The 20,287-nt window shown below is 32.5% G+C and overlaps 1 protein-coding gene and 2 long non-coding RNA genes across 3 annotated transcripts; 2 read left to right on the forward strand and 1 right to left on the reverse strand.

The window, feature by feature from the left end:
* The first annotated feature begins 4,898 nt into the window (after positions 1-4,898).
* Positions 4,899-6,180, forward strand: LOC126741709 (uncharacterized). Its single transcript, XR_007662293.1, has 4 exons — positions 4,899-5,215; positions 5,291-5,459; positions 5,832-5,946; positions 6,091-6,180. It is a non-coding gene; the product is annotated as an uncharacterized LOC126741709 (long non-coding RNA).
* A 1,169-nt stretch (positions 6,181-7,349) lies between these two features.
* Positions 7,350-8,617, reverse strand: LOC126742754 (uncharacterized). Its single transcript, XM_050449548.1, has 2 exons — positions 7,761-8,617; positions 7,350-7,623 (listed from the first exon to the last, which is right to left on the reverse strand). Exons 1-2 carry the CDS (start codon positions 8,598-8,600, stop codon positions 7,606-7,608), a joined length of 858 nt encoding a protein of 285 aa, XP_050305505.1. The 5' UTR covers positions 8,601-8,617; the 3' UTR covers positions 7,350-7,605.
* Positions 8,618-11,401: 2,784 nt separating this feature from the next.
* Positions 11,402-11,889, forward strand: LOC126745634 (uncharacterized). Its single transcript, XR_007663624.1, has 2 exons — positions 11,402-11,538; positions 11,604-11,889. It is a non-coding gene; the product is annotated as an uncharacterized LOC126745634 (long non-coding RNA).
* Positions 11,890-20,287: the final 8,398 nt, after the last annotated feature.

Raw genomic sequence — 20,287 nt, forward strand, 5'->3', positions numbered from 1 at the left:
ATGAACTTGTAAGTAGGACTATTAATATGTTTTAAGAGGTTTTTAAAATCTGTGGAATTGACATATTTTTCGGCAATACCTATTCTCTCTTTGTAAGATTTAATTTTCTTTTTCATTCCATATATTTCACTTCTCCAACATGTTAATTTGGTATATAATTTTTTGGCCTTTGGTGTCAACTCAATAGAACAATGAACACTTAAACTTTTTAATGAAAACCTTCTTTTTTGAAGACCTAAAAATATATTTTTTAAATATTCAAATAATGCATTTGTTTAAAGGAATATCAATAAAATTGGCAATAAAAAAAACGAATAAGAACTAGTGAGGAAAAAAAAATAAATAAATATAATAATAATATTGCGGAGGGTTGTTGGGTGGGGTCAGAAATAAAACAGAAACCTGTTTACCTAAATGTCGACGTTTCGACTTATATTAAGTCATCCTCAGGACACTGAAATGGATTCAAGTAATTACAGAGATAAAACAAAGTAATTTCAAGTACATAAAAAACACTATTAAAATAAATGTTATTTAAGTTACAAAAATTAAAACAACAAAAACCACGACACAGTTAAAATTACATTCAGGAACAATCCGTTAAGAAAATTTTTTTTATAAAAAAAAACAGTATAAAATTAATTTTTTTTTTCTTTTTTTTTTTTTTATATACATTACACCTCTTACCTAAGTCTAGGTTTCTTAAGTTATAATTAAAATAGGAGCGTAGAGTTATTTCTAACATAGGTTAAATTGTAGGTGTTACTGTGGGCAAACTAGAATCACAGTAACACCTACAATTTAACCTATGTTAGGAATAACTCTACGCTCCTATTTTAATTATAACTTAAGAAACCTAGACTTAGGTAAGAGGTGTAATGTATATAAAAATAAAAAAAAAAAAAAAAAAAAAAAAAAAAAATTTTATTTTGTTTTTTTTTATAAAAAAAAATTTTTTAACGGATTGTTCCTGAATGTAATTTTAACTGTGTCGTGGTTTTTGTTTTTTGTTGTTTTAATTTTTGTAACTTAAAGAACATTTATTTTAATAGTTTTTTTTATGTACTTGAAATTACTTTGTTTTATCTCTGTAATTACTTGAATCCATTTCAGTGTCCTGAGGATGACTTAATATAAGTCGAAACGTCGACATTTAGGTAAACAGGTTTCTGTTTTATTTCTGACCCCACCCAACAACCCTCCGCAATATTGAAGATATTGGGTCACAAACACGAAATTGAAAATAATAATAATAAATGACTTATATAAAATAGATATAATAAATGTTTACATATGTAAGTATACTCACGTTTCTTAGCAGATTCCTTTTTCCTTGAGGCATTAGGTACAATTTGTAATGATACTTTTTCAATATCTATTTGATTGTTGGAATTTTCTATTATAGCAATTATTTTCATATAAGATGAGGTATTTTCTGGAATATCTTTTTGATTTAAAGCATGAGGATTTCTCATCAGCTATTTTCATAGGTACCTCTAAGATATTTTCTGCCACATTAGTTTGGCTGATAGGTTCTAAAAGATTAGTAGCTTTAGAACATATGGACCCATCAACGGAACCTTTAAAAAAAAATTATTATTTATTTTTAGATACATGTGAAGGTCTAATAATTTTTTGGTGGGAAGTGCTAAAAAAAACTTTTGGGAAAAGGCAATAAGCAGTACTTGTTATTTTAACAAATGTTAAGTAAAATGAAAAGGTTTTAATTAAAATATAAACAAAATCCAAATCTAATTGAAACATAATTAGGTATCAAAATGCATTAATTTAAAAGCATGGTCGACGTCTTCTCAACAATAATTTTAAAAATAAATATTTCAATAATTATAACATTAATTCGTTAATGTCATCATTAAGCAGCAAAATCAAAAGGAGACCGATTAGTCTCAGCTAAAGAAGAATCTACCCACATGATTCTTAAAGGAAAAAGCAAGAACAAGAATCATAAATTTTTTTTGGGACTGGAAAAAATCTAGTAAGTCAAATCTCCCAGTAAGAATTAAAAAAGATAGTAAAATTAAAACCAATCTTACCTCATAAGAAATAGTTTGAGGGCCAGCCCGTATTCTTCCCAATATAGCATAATTAAAATTTCTCGACCAACCTGCCAATATTACAGTATAAACTCTTAATCTAGAAACTCTTAAAAAAAACAATGTTAATAATCATTATGTAAAACATATATTTAAGCCATTTCGTATATTAGAAGTGACAAAAAATATGCAGAAAATAACAAAAATGTATATAAATATATTCTATTCTGAATTTTGAAGAAATCTTACCTTTTGCATAATATATGCCATTTATTATATGTCCTTTATTGCTGAATAATAGCTCAGCATTATAAGCACCATACCCTAAAAAATAAATATTGCTTTAAATATAAAGTTGCTTCCCAGATGATATAAATTAATGTAAATAATTTTTATTCTCAGAAAATCAAGATGTTAAAATTAATTTATTTTTATAAATAAGATCTACATATATAAAAAATCTTGCAAAAAAATGTTTTAAAGCAAATTAAAATGATTCTATTAAAGCTTAAGCTTAAAAAATTAATATGATATTTTAAACCTCTCCTAACATAATTTAATGAATCCCTATATAAAGTTGATACCTAAACCAAAATTTTATTGTTTTGAATGTTTTAATACACATCTCAAACTGAGGATTAAGTCATATCACTCTAAAAGATATGACTCATTTTTTTATAAAGTACCTGCCTTTGTTTCAGGTTTAAAATCTATAGCTCTTTATATTTTTTAAAATCAACTAAAGACAGATCCATTATCTTTAATATTTGAAAAGCTGCTCTCGGAAACAACAATTTGAGGTGAGTATATATTATGTAAGCCACCAGTTGAAGATGCGGGGTTTAAAATATCAAATTATTTTGTTCCCCTCAGCCAAAAGGTATAATATGGAGTACAAGATACAAGCAATTTTCACTTTTTTATAAAATAATTTAATGCCCAATAATCAAAAATTTATTTTTAATAACTCAGCATTCTGTTTTATTAGTATAAAAAAGAAAAAAAAACAGTTTTCAAGGTGAATGTTTTATACCCAAAGCCCCCAGTGGTAAGAGGACTGAACTTAAGAACTTGAAAGATCTTTTGCTAGTAAAACATAATTTTCTATTTAAAAAATAAAATAGTAATATCATTCTATATGTAGATATATATAAGTAAAACATGGAAATTTTAATTGCAATAAATTCAATATGGAAAACCCTGTTCATCGAAAAAAAAAATATATGGACCCCATATTTTAGGTTTGCCACCAATTTGTGCAATTTAAGGAAAAAAATTAAATAATAAAATAACTTACATAAGTATATATGTAAATCTTACTAAATAAGATTTACATAGATAGTCTTTTAATAGTAATTCATTCATTTACTTACCTGCCATGTTAAGAGTAGGTATTACTGCTCTTTTGAGTCCTCTCTTACTGGTTGGCACTTTGCAGTACTCTTTAAAGTGGCAATCGCAAACATAAAAACGATTATAGATTTGTTCCAAGGATAAACAATGATAATTAGGTGGATTAATAATGGAAATCCATACATTGTATATTTCTGGGTCATCTTTTAAAAATCTATGCCTCTTACCATCCTGATTCAGACACCCAGCTACACAACATTTTTTTGGGTGACTGTGGAGCAGTAGAAAACATGATTATTTATAGAGAAACTAAAATTTTAAAACCTTAATATTAAAATAAAAGAGAGTATATAGAATCTTACCTGAAAACTAGGTCTTTATTAAGTAAATAATAATAGTTTTGTAAATTTCAACCCTAATCTGGAAATTTACCACAGGTTGCAGCACTATAATCTATTCTATCATGTCCTGTTAGTTTGTTTTTTTAATAATAAAACACAACACAAATTGTCACAACAGTATATAATAACAAACTAATCACTATTCACATAAAAAGAAAATCTATTATGCGGATAAATATCATAAACTCGCACAAAAATATGAATTCTAAATGTTTTCTGTAATTCCCAGCCAACTACCAGGAAACGAAAAGTAAGCACACTTGTTTGCATATAGTGCTGTCATCTGTCAGTCAAAATAGAAAACAGAAAATAAAATGGGACAGTGTTACTAGCGCCAAAGTGGACGCGATCCGAAACTTTCCCGTGGCGCAAATCCCCATTTATGTTTTTTTTTTAATTTTCCTCTTTGTGTTCTGTGGTATCGTATTCCAGCATATATATATGAAATCGAGAACGCAGCATATGCCGTTTGCCAGCAACTTATTTATAGTCCGCGCTCGCTGTTATTTAAACAAGGTGATTAAGCAACTTACGACCCAACGACTTTTAGATTTTTTTTTTGATGTTTAGGAAGCTTACCTTAAATCTATTATATTAAAAAACAAAAAATTTTTGAATGAGCCATTTTTTAACAAAAAAAAACGAAATTTTATGTTGTTTATGGAAGACGATTTTCTTATACTCCTATTATTTACTTATGACACGAACGTTGAAAATATACTATTATATAACCCACATAGCAATAAGAAGCATATTCATATCTGTAGCATATACCCAGAATGTGATTGAACGTATATTCTTATTTTCATATTCTTAGCATGTTCTACCAAGATATAGTTATGTACCACCTATATTCTTAGACGTATGTTCCCGTGCGTTTATTCATAACATATGCTAAGAATATTTCGCCATATTCTTATAAAATACTTTATAGGATATACTTCAGACGATGTGCGTAGCATATGCTTATGATATACCGGGATATTTTATACAAAACAACATGACAACAGCGCCACCTGATGCTACTGCCTCAGTCGGTAGTGCGGCCAGCCGGTATTTTTGACATTTTTGAAGCCATCGGTGTCATAGACAAACGATCGAACGAATATCGGTGTTTATTTTTTATTTTCCGTTTAGTTTTCTGTTCTTTTGTTTGAGAAACTTTTATTATCGTATACGAGAATACGAGGCCTGTAGTTTCGTAGTCAAAATCGTGTATAAAAATAGTGTATACCGTGAGGGTTTACTGTGGCAATGTACATAAATGAGGATTGAGAGTTAGGTTTAGGAACATTAAATTCCAAAGAAACATTAAGCAGGGGTATTCTTCAGAAGACTCTGAGTTTTATTGAAATTTCAAAAAAGAAGATTGTCTTGTGCGTGCTAAGGATCTAGGTATTAGTGTAGGTAGGTACACAGCTTTTTTAGTTTGTAATATTTCAATTTATACCTAGTTTGATAGGTTTTAATTTTTCTAATTAGTTTTAGTTATTGTGTTTAAGTTAAGTTTGAAGAGGTATCACGTAAAATGTCAACAAAAAAACAACCAAAAAGTAAAAGTTCACTTAGACGCATAGTGACCAAAAAAACTGAAACAGAACTTTTGCTGACTTCAGATGACACTCTATGACCCTATCCAGAGTTATAATTGGTAAGTATGTATAGTGATTTGTGTAATTCCTTTTTTTTTCTAACTGTAGAACCATATGGTTATAAATTTAATCCAAGAATTTTATTATCCAAAATTAAAATAGGGCCTAAGAGCTCCTTTATATTGTTGATTTTTTTAAATTTATATTAAGTTTATTAAGGATGTCAAGATTTTTTTAGATATCTAAAAAAAATGTTGACGTCTTTATTGTTTAACAACAATAAATTTTTGTAAACCCAGCTGTGGTTCATAGAAAAAATTGTTTTTTTATATATATTTTTTTATATCTCCGTAGTCCAAAACACTATACATAATTAGGAAAAATCACAGATTTGAAATAACTATTAATGGAACTTTTTCTTTTTGATGCAGTGAGATGTAATAAAAGAACCTCAAATGTGTGTTATGATGAAATAATCAGTGAAATAAAAAGATGGCTGGTCAAGGCAAAGGAAAGATTGCAAAACAAAAACAAGAAAAGTGAAAAGTAAGTGCATATGGTTTTATTTATTTTAGATTAGTTATTAGCCTTTTATAATAATTTTTGGTTTGGTTTCAATATTGATATGTAACCGATGTTAAGTAAATTCTGAAAAAACAAAACATATTCTCCAACATTTCTATTTTTTAGATTGGCTGACAAACGGAATACACAAGAGGACAATAATGTATAAAATATGTTGCATTATTTGATTTTTATTAAATAAATTTTATAAGCATATTTTATGTAGCTGATTTTTGTAGCAAGTATGTTGCAAGAATGTGCTATGCATATATAGCCAAGTATTCCCAGTATATTCCTAGAACATTCCTAATCCTAGTGCATAGCACATGCTACTTGCGGCCAAAAGTATATGCTGAGCATTTTCTCAGTACATATAAGTATAATTCTTAGCACATGCTCAGCACATATTTCCAATATTCTTATACGTAAAAGTCGATTCTAAGCACATGCTAGGTATATAATTTTGCTATGTGGGAAGCTATCTATATATATAGGCTAATCACTTTTATATTGATCTAAAATATTTTTACTTTATTCTTGTATTAAATAAATAAAATATACTTAACATTTTTTAAAGTTGTTTACTAAATTGCCTTGTTAATTTAGAAACGTTGACGTTTATACGTAACTGTCAGGATATTGACATTTCACGCCTTTATTATTTACATACCTGGCGTTTTTTCCCAACTGAGTCGTGCCGTTCTTTGTATTCTGTCGCTGCAAAGGCCTGACATCCTCCTGTTATGTGCTGGATTGTCTCTGATGTTTGGCATCCATACCGGCATTTGTCGTTTTGTACGGACGGATCTCTGACGATGTGCTTGAGATAATTTCTTGTTGGTATAACCTGATCTTGGATGGCCAGTAGAAAGCCCTCGGTTTCTGGAAACATCCTGCCTGATACCAACCAATAGTTCGACGAAGCAGTGTCGACATGATTTTGGCTGATCTCATTAGGATGCCGCCCATGAAGGGGCTTCTCCATCCAGATGCGGAGTTTCTCCTGGTCCGTATGATGGTAGCTGCGCGCTTCCTCGCTCTTAAGTTGTAGAGGAGTGGAATCGTCTATTTGATTTATTGCGCGATGCAGCGTGGAATTTTCTCCTTGCCTGTAAAAATAGGAGCTTAAGTCTTAAAAATAGATCTTTATTATTATTATTATTATTATTATTATTATTATTATTATTCTTATTATTATTATTATTATTATTATTATTATTATTATTATTATTATTTACAGCCAGTTAAGGCTCGCACTCCCTCTAAGGGGGGGGGGATCATTTACTTATCCCAGATACCTGCGATATCAAAAGGATTAAGCTCTGTGGTCTGTGGGGGCCTTTTCGGTGTCCTTAACTGACCTGAAATGTAAAGTTATCTCCTAGAAATTTCCGGGTGCTGCGAGCAGTTGCCAGTAGTACTGCCTTTTGCATGTGCTTATATAGATGTTCGCCAGTTCCTAGTTGTTTAAGGTATTCCAGTAGACTCTTCGGTATTACACCCGTTGTCGATATAACAATTGGGATGGTCTGAACATTATCCATTCTCCATTGCCTTCCGATTTGAATTTCTAGATCTCTGTATTTGGCGATTTTCTCAGTGTGTTTCTCTTGCAGATTATTGTTGTTCGGTATGGCTACGTCAATTAGAGTTGTTTTCCTGGAAATTTTATCTATTAAAATAAGATCTGGTCTATTATGCCTTACATGTTGATCGGTAAGTACACTGCGGTCCCAATATAACTTATATCGGTCATTTTCCACTACGGGTTCTGGAGTATATTTATAATAAGGAACCTTCTCTGTTGTAATAAGTTCCAACTTCATTGCCAACTCTTGATGTAAAATTTTCCCAACTGAGTCGTGCCGTTCTTTGTATTCTGTCGCTGCAAAGGCCTGACATCCTCCTATTATGTGCTGGATTGTCTCTGATGTTTGGCATCCATAACGGCATTTGTCGTTTTGTACGGACGGATCTCTGACGATGTGCTTGAGATAATTTCTTGTTGGTATAACCTGATCTTGGATGGCGAGTAGAAAGCCCTCGGTTTCTGGAAACATCTTGCCTGATACCAACCAATAGTTCGACGAAGCAGTGTCGACATGATTTTGGCTGATCTCATTAGGATGCCGCCCATGAAGGGGCTTCTCCATCCAGATGCGGAGTTTTTCCTGGTCCGTATGATGGTAGCTGCGCGCTTCCTCGCTCTTAAGTTGTAGAGGAGTGGAATCGTCTATTTGATTTATTGCGCGATGCAGCGTGGAATTTTCTCCTTGCCTGTAAAAATAGGATCTTAAGTTAGTGATTTGTTTTTCAAGTTGTTTACCCAGATCTATTAATCCTCTTCCTCCAAGGTGGCGGGGAAGCATTGTTCTTTCAGTGGCACTTCGAGGGTGGTGGTTGTGCGTTTTAGTAAGTAGGATCCTCACTTTTCTTTGTAGCCTTTCTATGTCTGTCCTACTCCAATTAATTACCCCAAAAGAATAACTAAGAGCTGAACACGCGTAGGAGTTAAGTGCCTTAAACATATTTTTGCTGTTGAGATTGGTTCTCAAAACTTGTCTTACCCTTTTCACAAACTCGTTAGTCAGTTCGCATTTCATTGTTTGTTGTTCAATCGTTTGTGATTGTTTCATCCCCAAGTATTTGTAAATTTCGTGTTCGCTCATGGCCTCGATGGTCTGGACATTCTGCATCTGATATTCTCCTGGCTGAATTTTTCCTCGAATTATATTGAGAGTACGGCATTTATCTAGTCCAAATTGCATGCCTATGTCATTGGAGAACTCTTCTACTATATGCAGCATTTGGTTTAGTTGGTTCCTAGTTGCGGCCATTATTTTTAAATCATCCATATACAGTAAGTGATTTAACTTTGCAATCTCGGTGTTATTATCTCGGATGCTAAACCCATAGTTGGTAGAGTTAAGACGGTTCGAAAGAGGATTCATAGCAAGGCAGAACCATAATGGGCTCAGTGAGTCCCCTTGGAAAATTCCTGTTCGAATTGGAATGTTGTTTGTACTTACTGTGCTTTTACCCTGTACTTCGAGCTGGATCGTTGTTCTCCAACTTGTCATAGCGCTTTCTAGAAAAGACAAAGTATTACCATCAACTTTATACACTTTTAATATGTTTATAAGCCATTCGTGTGGTACTGAGTCGAAGGCTTTCTTATAGTCGACGTAGGCAGTAAAAATATTTCTCTTGTTGTTATATGCATGGTTGTTGATGACAGAGTCGATAATAAGTTGTTCTTTACAGCCCATAGACCCTTTAGCGCATCCTTTTTGTTGTGCGGCTATGATGTTGTTTTCCTCACAGTGTTGATAAATGCGCTGTGTTAAACATGAAGTGATAATTTTATACAAAGTAGGTAGGCACGTTACCGGTCGGTACTTAGACGGATCTTGTGTGTTGTTCTGGTCTTTAGGCAGTAGATAGGTTACTCCTTGCGTTAGGAACGCTGGCATTTCCTGTGGGTTAAGAATAACGTGGTTAATTAATTCTGAAAGTTTAGGATGCACACTCCGTAGTTTCTTTAGCCAAAAGTTATGAACTCCATCTGGGCCAGGTGATTTCCAATTATGCAGTTTTTGGATAATCTGGTTGACTTCCTCGATAGTGAATGGTCGATGTTCCATCTGGTTATATTTATTACTATTTTGTTTCTCTTCAGTAACCCAGCTTGCGTTGATATTGCATGTTGTTTGAGTTGCAAGTTGTTTGGCCCAAAAATCTTGAATTTGTTCTTTCGTGGGGTATTGCTTATCTGGGTGATCTGATTTTGAATTTAGCTCTCTATAAAATTGTTTTTCGGCCTTTTCAAAACGAAGATTGTCACGTTTTCGGTTATTACTGGTCTTGTATCTTCGTAGGCGCCCTGAAAATAAGGAAAGTTTCTGTTTTAGAGTATCCAGGCATTGTTGGGCTGTATTATTTTCTGGTTCATGCCGAGTGTGGATGTTGTTTCTCTGCAAGATTTCATCAACTTTCTGTTTTAGTCTATTTGTTCGTGTACCCCTCAGATATTCTGTTAGTTGGCCGATATCTTTTCGAAACCTCTGAATTTTTCGTTGAAGTCTGGTCTCCCATGGCGGTATCGGCAGCTCGGTTCTTGCAGAGTCATTGTGGATCCTTATCTTAATCTTCATGGTTTTAGCAACGGCAGTTGCTGCGCTATAAACTAAAAGGTGAAGAGATTGCATGTTATTAATATTTAAAAGATAAGGTGGAAGAATTTTGGTGTTTAAAAGTTCCATAATTTGACCTAGTTTTTTTGAAGAGTTTACTTTTGGAAGTTTGGGTCTTATCAGTGGGTTGGTTCCCTCAAATTCTAGCATCGCACGTGCCATTTCTGCAGATAGTTCGTGATATAGCTCAGAATTGTCCTCTTGGGTGTTTTCGGTAGTGTTAAGTTCCTGTGTGTTATTTAATACGTTTTCTATTACAGGTTGCTCCTCAGCTGGTTCATTGTTAGCGGGGTCTTGTTCGTTGTTAGTTTGCGCTTGTATTTCTTCTTTAATGGTATTGAGTCTTGTCTCTGGAATAAGGTGATTACGCATTATTACCCGATATTGGTCTGCTACTCTCTGTTCGGTAACTTGGAGATGTGGATAGATTTTCCTAAATTCGGCATGTAAAGGTTGTCTGTAGCCGATCATTTCTCGTCCCAGGTTGGTCACTTTATAAAAGCTACGCATGACGGTTTCATTCATCGCAGATGTCCATTTCATGCGCTGTCTTTGTAGTCCCGCCTGGGTGAGCGCTGGCTGAATTTCCTGCGCAGCACCTTCAGCGAGGGGGGCTCGTGATGGTGTTGGGCCCTCCTGGTCATTTTGTTGTTGAAGAGGAGGAGGTGTAGTTTCTTGAATGACAGGTTGCCGCCTCCTTAACTCCCTGCCACCGACGGTCCGCATACTGTCATGTCCAGCGCCGGCTCCAGACATGCCCTGGCGATCCCCAGGCAGCGACCTTTCTCCGAGGCATCTTCCGCTTCGTGTCTCCATTTCCATGGGTGTACCACCATTTAACCCTGGTGGTCCAGGTTGTTCTTTTAGTCGCCTTTTACGACAGGCAGAACGTACCAGGAGGCTATTCTACCCCGGCCCCCCACGGGGATTATTATTATTATTATTATTATTATTATTATTATTATTATTATTATTATTATTATTATTATTATTATTATTATTATTATTATTATTATTATTATTATTATTATTATTATTATTATTATTATTATTATTATTATTATTATTATTATTATATCGAATAAATAACAGCGGGCGCGAACTATAATTAGGTTGCTGGTAAACGATATATGCTACGTTTTCGATTTTGGTCGCTAGATATCGATCTGACGCTTGCTTTACACACATCAGGTTATGTTTATTGTCAACTGTCATTAGTGATAAATTGATAAGTAATTGAGAAGCCGACCCCGGTAGCACCGTGGGCAAAGCGTTCACGATGCGATCGTGTAGTCTCAGGTTCGAATCTTGGCTGGAATGGGCATGGCTGTTTGTGTTTGTCATACAAAAAACTCTCGTGGTTCGGAACCCACGTTAAACTGTAGGTCCATAATAAGCAACAAGATTGGGCGGCCGTCGAAATGACGCGAGTTCATTGTATTTCAGGAAGAAGAAGAAGAAGAAGTAACTGAGGAGTCCAACAGAGGGATTCTAAAATCACGACTCGATCTCGATACTACGATCACGACCTCCAATTCGATCGTGATTCAGTCGTGACGAGAAGAAGGGTGATTCCAAATTTCAATTGTCGGCTAAACACATTTTATTCGATTTGATTTTAAGTTTGCTGGGATATATTTAGATTTTTTCCTAATATTTGACATATAGAAACGTCAATAATTAATTGTGTATATAAACAACCATAAACATAAATAATAAATCTATTAATAATTTTTCATTTGTTTCCTAAATTTTTTTCTTCTCCGTGATTTTTTATTAAAATACCGGCTATTATTTCTTCAAAATAAAAAAAAAAGTTCGTGTAAAACCACCTCGACCCATTAGGATATCATTATCGAAATCATGGCAAATCAAGTGTTTCTATATTTGTGTTCTGTGGCAAATCATATAAACCCAGCCAATGCTTAAGATCTATTTTTGGTGCAGTGGTTCTAGTAAAAAGAAACATCACTATATATTATTCTATAATAAACAACACAGACTTCGGTTGTGATAAACCAACAGTGAAACAAATACGTTAAAAAAGGATGCTGAAGGATTATGTTGCCACGCATTAAATAAGGAAGAATATATACCGTCTTTTGCAGACGATATACTCAAGTGTCTCGTTTAGAAATCGTCAAAACTAGGCAATCCGCAATACACTCACGATTTAGAATCAGTCATAGCGAGTAATCGTGTCGAGTCGTGATTTTAGAATCCCTGTGCAAGTTCGGAGTTAAAACAAGGAATGCGCTGTTGCCAAATTGCCTTTTATGGTTTCTTTAGTTTTAATAGATGGCAGCGCTAGTAGTACCGCGACAGAAACTTAAGGCTCATATAACAAAAGTATCTTTCCTGGCTTACTATATAAAATATTAATATTTTATTTTAGTTAGAAGTTTTCGTTATTAATGAAGATCGAGTGTGCGTTTATCGAATCCCGTGACTAAAGAATGTGAAGCTAATGAGATCGTAATAATTCAATTGATGTCTCGAAAGGCCATCAGGGTGGTCCAAATAACCAAATGGTTCGTATATGTACGTATAAAATAAAAGGAACGGGTCGAGGCAATGCTCGCATTGTCGTTTATTCCGCGGCCGAATCTAGTGCAAATAAAATTTCAGGTATCTGTTAAAGTTTTCGTTTCGCCGTGGTCCGTAAAAAGCGCGACGCGGTCCGTCTAAACAATCCGGCAATAAATGTACCGCAAACGATTTTTTTTACCGATCAGTCGGACCGCGGTTCTGCGTACAGCGATTTTTTGCCGTGCCGAACATGTTATTATTCTCCGATGGCGATCGATCGATCGATCGGTCAGGAGGCATTTCTTTCATTTTTTCGCTCTCTTCGCCTGCCCCGGTACGACACACAGTAGTACTCGGAATGCGTACTCTTTTTAAAACACTGATGGCGGAACTCTTTTTACTTTACCTGATTGTCGTATACATAAAATGCGAAATGCGAACTAACGACATAAGTAAAATTCTTGCTTTTCTCCGATTCCTGTTGAAATTATAAAGGGAATTGACATGCGGGTATGTCGGGTTCGCACTAATGAATCATTATCACATCACACGTATTTATTAATTTAATGATAATATCTTTAGTTTAAAAAAAAATGCAAAACGATATCTGACAATCCTTATAAAGGCTGAATATCCAGCGTCGCCCAATTGCGAATTTAATTCAATAGAAAAAGAGGACTGTATATTTATATTATTTTAGAAAACGACCCGAGTCAAACGCTCAACGTAAAAAAATGAAAAGACACTTACATATGTGGTTCCTCAATTCCATCCAGCAGGGATCCCTGTCGCTGATATTGTTCATTTAGCACAACGACCTTTAATTGTACACAGAAAAAAGTGGGCCCCTTCAACCAAGAACTTTGTTGATCTTGATAGATATTCTTTTCTAACCAGTGTAATTTACTTGAACTAGAATCATTGAGCTTGCAAAAAGAAAATCGTTGATCTTGTCATTAGTCGACCATTCTCTTCATCTATTTAAACTTTGGTGAAAGATCGAGTTTCTTAAGAATAGCCTCCAAATATAAGAGAAGAGCATTTAAACTAAATACAAGATCTGCGTTCTTGCATAAAAAATCAGCCGAAAATTTTGAAGTCCTCGGGTCTTGAAGTAAGACCTTTGTTTCTCAACAAACTTAATTCTCAGCGGACCAATGAGATCCATCATTAGCGCGTGGGGTGCATCCACCTGATCCTCCGCCGGCCAGTGTCGCCATCAGCCAATAGTTTAGTATTAGTGGGTAGAATGTGAATATTGTGAATTTGAAATTGTTATTTTGAAATTGAATAATGTGTGCTGAATGTGAATTTGCTCAAATTAAAAATATAATATTAATTGAAAATAAGCAAATATTTTTTATGCTAGAAAAACTAAATACTGTGGGGTTTTCTCATCATGTACAAGCTTGGGAGGTTAGTAAAATTATAGGGAACCACCTTTTTATCAAACACTTACTCCTTTCAAGATAAAAATATTTATAATACTCATAGTTTTGGGAACTTTTTATATTAGAATAAATCCTCTATTAATTAAGAACTCTATAATTTTCAGAAAAGAACAAAAAATTATAATAAAAATTAATGTACCTGAATATGTTTGCTTAAAAATATGATGTACTTAAAATTATGACTGATCTCCCTTAAAATACAAAATAATATTTATTAACATAATAATATTATGTTATTTTTTTAGTAGGTACTGTAGCGTTTTAAAACGACATCTAAAAGGTATTAGAATAAATTCTCTATTAAATAAATACGCTATAATTTTCCAAAAGGAACAAAAAATTATAAAAAAAATGAATGTACCTGAATGTATTTACTTAACAATCTGATGTACCTAAAATCATGACTGATCTTTCTTAGAATATATTATGTTATGTTAATTTTAAATAGGAAGTCCCACGGGAGATTCGATTGAGCGATAGTAGCAAAATAATGCGTAGGAAAATTTCTAAACATTTTGACTTTGAGTAGTTATATGGCTAATTCTATTCACCATAGAATGAAATGTTTACAACATTTCTATCAACTATTTCTATTAACTTTTTAACATCTATCTTATTTAACATCTATTTTATGATCTAATTAAAATCTATACATTTTTAGTCAAATTTAAAAAAAAAATTACAGGTAACAGGTTTAAAGTTTTTGTAAAATAATAGGCCTAGAGAATATAATTTTGTTGTTGTTTGCAAAATAATAGATCTTAAAAAGTTAAGGTAGAAATGTGAAAATTATTTTATTATTATAGTAAATAGTACTTACTCTACAACCTTTCAAAGTCGAAAAACTGTCGTTTTTCGATTGTCGTCAATCAATTTCTTGAAATTATGTATCGAATCTTATAATTAAAAAAAAATAAAAATAATAAATAAAATAGTAAACCATTATTTAAAATAACAAAGTTAATGGTACTTTTTAGTAAATCGGCAACGTTGCATTGCCTAAAAGAATATTTTTAATTGTTAGATCACTACCTTTAATCCATGTTGCCAAATTTTCTAAAAAAAATCTATTTTTTGTTCTTCGCAAACGTCTAATCTACCATCAACAGTAATAAACCCTGTATAATATTAATACTTAATGTTTTTTTATGTTATATATCATTTGTGTAATAATAAGTGCAACATTATTTACTGTTTATTGAGGCTGTGGACATGAGAAGCAAAGTAAAATTATTAAGTTGTTTATTAAGTTTTTGTTTTGTTTGAAATATCATTAAATAAATTACGTGTACAATAAAACAAATTACCTATTTTATTTATGAATATATTTAACATATAATATCTAATATGCTGTGCTCTCTAGGGGTAATGGATACATTTATTATTAATTAAATGAAACTCTTGCCCATTTTGTTTTTTTGTAGAAAGTTTTTCTATTGACATTTTCATACAGAGATGTCAAAGAAGAGGTATTTCAGAACCACCTTATTTTTTTTCAACATTCTGTATGTTGCTATCTTTTTGGATTTTACACAAAATTATCTTTAGGAATTTGCAATCCAAAAATGTAACACATACAGGGTGTTTTATTAACAAAAAATAATTTAATTCTGAAATAGCTATCTTCGGAGCACCCTGTATACAAAATTTTATGTGAGAACTTTAAACTAAAACAAAATCGATGGGTGTAAGAATTTTAAAATATAAGCTTTTTTCAATGGAATATACTCATGAGCTAAAATAATTACGCTCTTTAACCAAAAACCTTATTTAACTAAGATCACAAGTGCGTCGCCCAATTCTACATGAACTTGATACAAGAAAATTAACCAGACTGCTTAAGAACCTCCTGGCTTTAGGCCAAAAGAACTATTTTTACCTCAAGAAAAAAAGTTCTTGGGTGAAGAGACAATATAAATCAGTTTAAGAATCTTTTATCTTGACGTAAAAGTATCGGTTCTTTAGACAAATGAAGAACAGGAATTTAGGCATTGCTACTAGTACGTTGGCCTTAATTTAAGAATTTGCCAGTCAATTTTTTAAGAGAATATTTTCATATAAAGGTATTATTTCTTTCATCTAAGGTAATCTTGAGTTCCTTTGTGAAGAAAATACCGACATTTTTTTAAGAGAATATTCACTTGGACCTATCCAAAGCCGCGAAGTTCTTAATAGAAGTTCATATTCAATTCAAATAAAGTATCTATTTTTTCAGTGTATGGTCTTACACAGTACTTTATTCTATTAATATATAGAATGTAATTTGTATTTTGTAATGTAATTTGCAACTTTAGTGTATAAGTTAAAAAACTCAAAATTCGACAGCACGATTTAATATACCTATGTGTTCAAGCAACTATTGCTTTTGATAAAGTCCAGTTCAACGATATATTAGAATGGTCACCCGTCAAAACACCAGCATTCCACCTGCCAAACAATGTCATCCACCTTCTATTTACATTGTTTGGCAGGTGGAATGATGGTGTTTTGACGGGTGACCATTCTAATATATCGTTGCACTGGACTTTACTCTCCACAAAACACATATATGGTGGTTGTATACAAACTGATTGAAATTTTTCTGACAAATCTGCTAGCGTCCTCTCGCTTTGCAACGAAAACTATTGTAACTAATTGGACTGTTTGACGTACCTAAAATATAAAAAGCAAACACCTAATCAAAAATGTTACTTTTTTATTAGGTGTTAGCATCAGATATTGATAAGGATAAAATAAAATTCTTCAGTTTGATTTTCCCCATCTAAATGAGTTAATGTATTGCAATAATCAATTAATGATAGTGTACAACACATCACCATGGAACATCAAAATGGAAACAAAACAATGTTTTTCTTTAATACATTTGTTATTTAATATTCTTAAAAAATAATTACTTATAGTACATACCATAATTCATTATAACAGATATTATATATAATAAGTTAGAATTAACGAAGAGAAAAATTTTTAAAGGTATTTTGTTACCACTGAACTATGCCAACCCAAACAGATTAGAAATAATTATGAATATTTTTGGGTTATTTTCTTATTATTGTCAGGGCCTAAATTCTTGAGAGGGCGTATTATAATACTTCCAGTTATTTTTATTTGATTTTAATATATGTACAACATCTTGTCAGGAAGTATTACAACAATAAACTTATAAGAGATGTATTGCTTACGTCAGAATTCGAGGTTATTGATATGACATGATACTACATACCTAAAAAGTAAAAGGTACCTGTGAGCAAATATTTTACCCTAGTTATAGTGATTGTTAATTGCAAATTGAACAGTACGAACCTGTTCATTTCAAAGTCCTTCTTCGGGAACAGATGGCATTAGGGCGGCTAAAATGGTGTTATTTAACCGCTCCACTTGACCATTTGCTCGCGGTGTTGCAACTGCGTTTATGACATGCCGGACGTTATTTTGTTGACAAAATACCTGAAAAGTTTTGGAGGTAAAGGAACTTCCCTGATCCGATATAAGAACTTGTGGCACTTTATAAGTTGCAAATATATCTTTAAAGTAGTCGTAGATTACATATTTGATTTTCGTATTCTTAGCCGCTCTGGTAAATAAAAATTAAGTAAACCCATCATTAGTCGTTGCAAAACATGAGGGGCATTTTTTTTAACTTGAAGGTAGCATATTAAATTCATAATGCCCTTCAAGTGTGACAAAGGCTGTGAATCGCTTTGAGGAGTCTTTGATTGATACTTGATGATAACCTGACTTAAGAATTAAGCTTATGGAAAAGTTTTCGGCTTGTAATTTATCTATCTGATCATCAATTCTGGGTAATGGTTGATTTTCTTTGACTTGGAATTCAACTTCCTATAATCGATGCACAGTCTTTGCTCCCAATTTTTTTTTCGCGAGTAACTCAGGTGAAGAATATTCAGATTCGGATTCTTGTATAATGCCATTATCCAAAAGTTCGTCAACAATCGTTTTGACAACCTCTTGTTCCGATCAAATTACACTCATCCATTTAGCGACATATACAGGGTGTCCCGTAAATAGTGGTCCAAATGAAAACTCCTAATAGATTGGACTATTTCCAATCAGAATAATCCAACATAGCTCTAACGAAAGTGTTACGGTTTTCGAGATATTTTGATTTTTGCGAAATTTTAAGAAATACCTACCTGTAATCAGTTTTTTTATGGTGTGTCACTAAATGAAAAAAAAATCACAATTTCTTCGGTTGGATATTATTTGCCGATAGATGCGCTTTATGACGCGTATTAGAAATTTTCAGTTATGCAAATATTTTTCACAGGAAAAATTTTTGAAATTGCAATATCGGATTTTTTTTTCTTTTCAAAAAGTTTGAAGTCCTATGACGCAATAAAATAATAATAGAATCTTGGTGCCCATTAGCGTAAAAACTTATTCCATGCCGTATTAAAGACAAAAACTTTTTGTATTTTTTGTTAACCTCAAAAAAAAATGGTTGTTTTAATGCGGAAAGAACTATTTTGTGAAAAAAAAATCGTTTTTTTTTTCGATGCAAATTAATTCGGTTTATTTGTGTTTTGCAATTTTACAAAAGGTGTTCAAAATGGCCACTACCTGCTGCTATACACGTCCTACACCCATGGGCGAAGTTAGAGCCTCAAAAATGGGGGGGCTAAAGCCCCCATCCAGGGGCAGAGTTACACGAAGAGGTGAGGAGGTGGCCAACAAAGAAAAGTCTGCCGCAGGCGCCTCCGGAGGTAACAAATTTTTTGGTGGGCACCTTCATTTTCGCTTATAAGCCGTTAAAATTATAAAAAAAAAGAATAGTCTTAAACAGCTTCTATTCTAATTTGCTGTACTATATACATAATATCATGAATTTGTTTTACTTTTATTTTCATATTAGATTTCTTCTAAGGAACACGTTTCTGAATTTTATTGCAATATCCATAATGTATGAACTATTCTGTATATGTATTGGAGTATATTGCATACACAGCAAAAGTCAAAAGTCGCTAGTTTAAAAAAAAAAATTTCAAAGTTCAAAATAATATCATTTTAATATCTAATTGTCGGACTTAATTAATTTAGACAAAGTTAAACACGACTTTCGATTGGTAAGTATCTCCAACCATTATTATATTAAAATGTTATATTAAGTGTAAACTAGCAGTTTAACCAAAACAGCAGTTACCAACCAAAACGTCGTGTTTAACTTTGATTAAATTAATTAAGACAATGCAAATCCGACAATTTGATATTACTTCTCCATTGTCTGCTATCTTCAAAACCAATATCATTTTAATAAAAGGCAATAATTCTTCAAAAATAGTAAAAGCAAAATTTATTTAAAATGTCCTTAAATAAAATGAAATCCAATAAAATTATCTTATAACTACTCTAATAAAAGTTTTCGATTTCCTTTTTTTGAAAACTCTTTTAAAATTTCATCTGGCGACAATGACTTTGTTAGACCACTTTCAATACTAAGAGTGGTTAGTGCTAAAGAACTAAATCGATCCTGACCCATCGTTGACCTAAACCAATTTTTAATTCTTCTCATTGTTGAGAAAGAGCGTTCGCAAGACGCTAAAGAAATTGGCAAAACTAATGCTATTTGCATAAGGGTATATGCATTTGGAAAAGTCTCTTTTCTTAATACATCTTTAATATCAGAGATGGTAATGTTGTGACTCTGGCTTTTATTTATGCAATTCCCAATAACGGTCATTTCAGCTTTTAATAGCTCCTTATCGATTAAAAAGGTATCTCCATACAATTTAATGAATTCCAAACTATCATCAAAATCCATCTGCAAAAAATTGAAGACAGATTTAGCTAATTTCTGACTTTCGGAAGAAAATCTTATTTTTAGATGATTTATTATATTGTCGAGAGACCTATAATAAATTGAAATTAGCCAAAACTTTTGTGCCTCATTTTTTATCAAAGGTGAATTTAAAAACGTTTCTTCGTATACTGCGGAAGTGGAAGCTTCAAGCACATATTCTTTAAGTCTTATACTTTCTGTTTTTTTACGTTTTGAACAATTTTTTTTGGGGGGGCTAATTTTATTTTAAAGGGGCTAAGCCCCCCCAAGCCCCCCCCTAACTCCGCCCATGCCTACACCTTCTTATAAAGGATCGCTTAATCCGTTGAGCGTGGCCAGCCCTATTTATCTCT

Source organism: Anthonomus grandis, chromosome 1, assembly GCF_022605725.1.
Source record: "Anthonomus grandis grandis chromosome 1, icAntGran1.3, whole genome shotgun sequence".
NCBI lineage: Eukaryota > Metazoa > Arthropoda > Insecta > Coleoptera > Curculionidae > Anthonomus > Anthonomus grandis.

Bases quoted from the DNA above. Each gene is read 5' to 3' on its own strand.
- LOC126742754 (XM_050449548.1), bottom strand. From the start codon at position 8,600: ATGAAACAATCACAAACGATTGAACAACAAACAATGAAATGCGAACTG.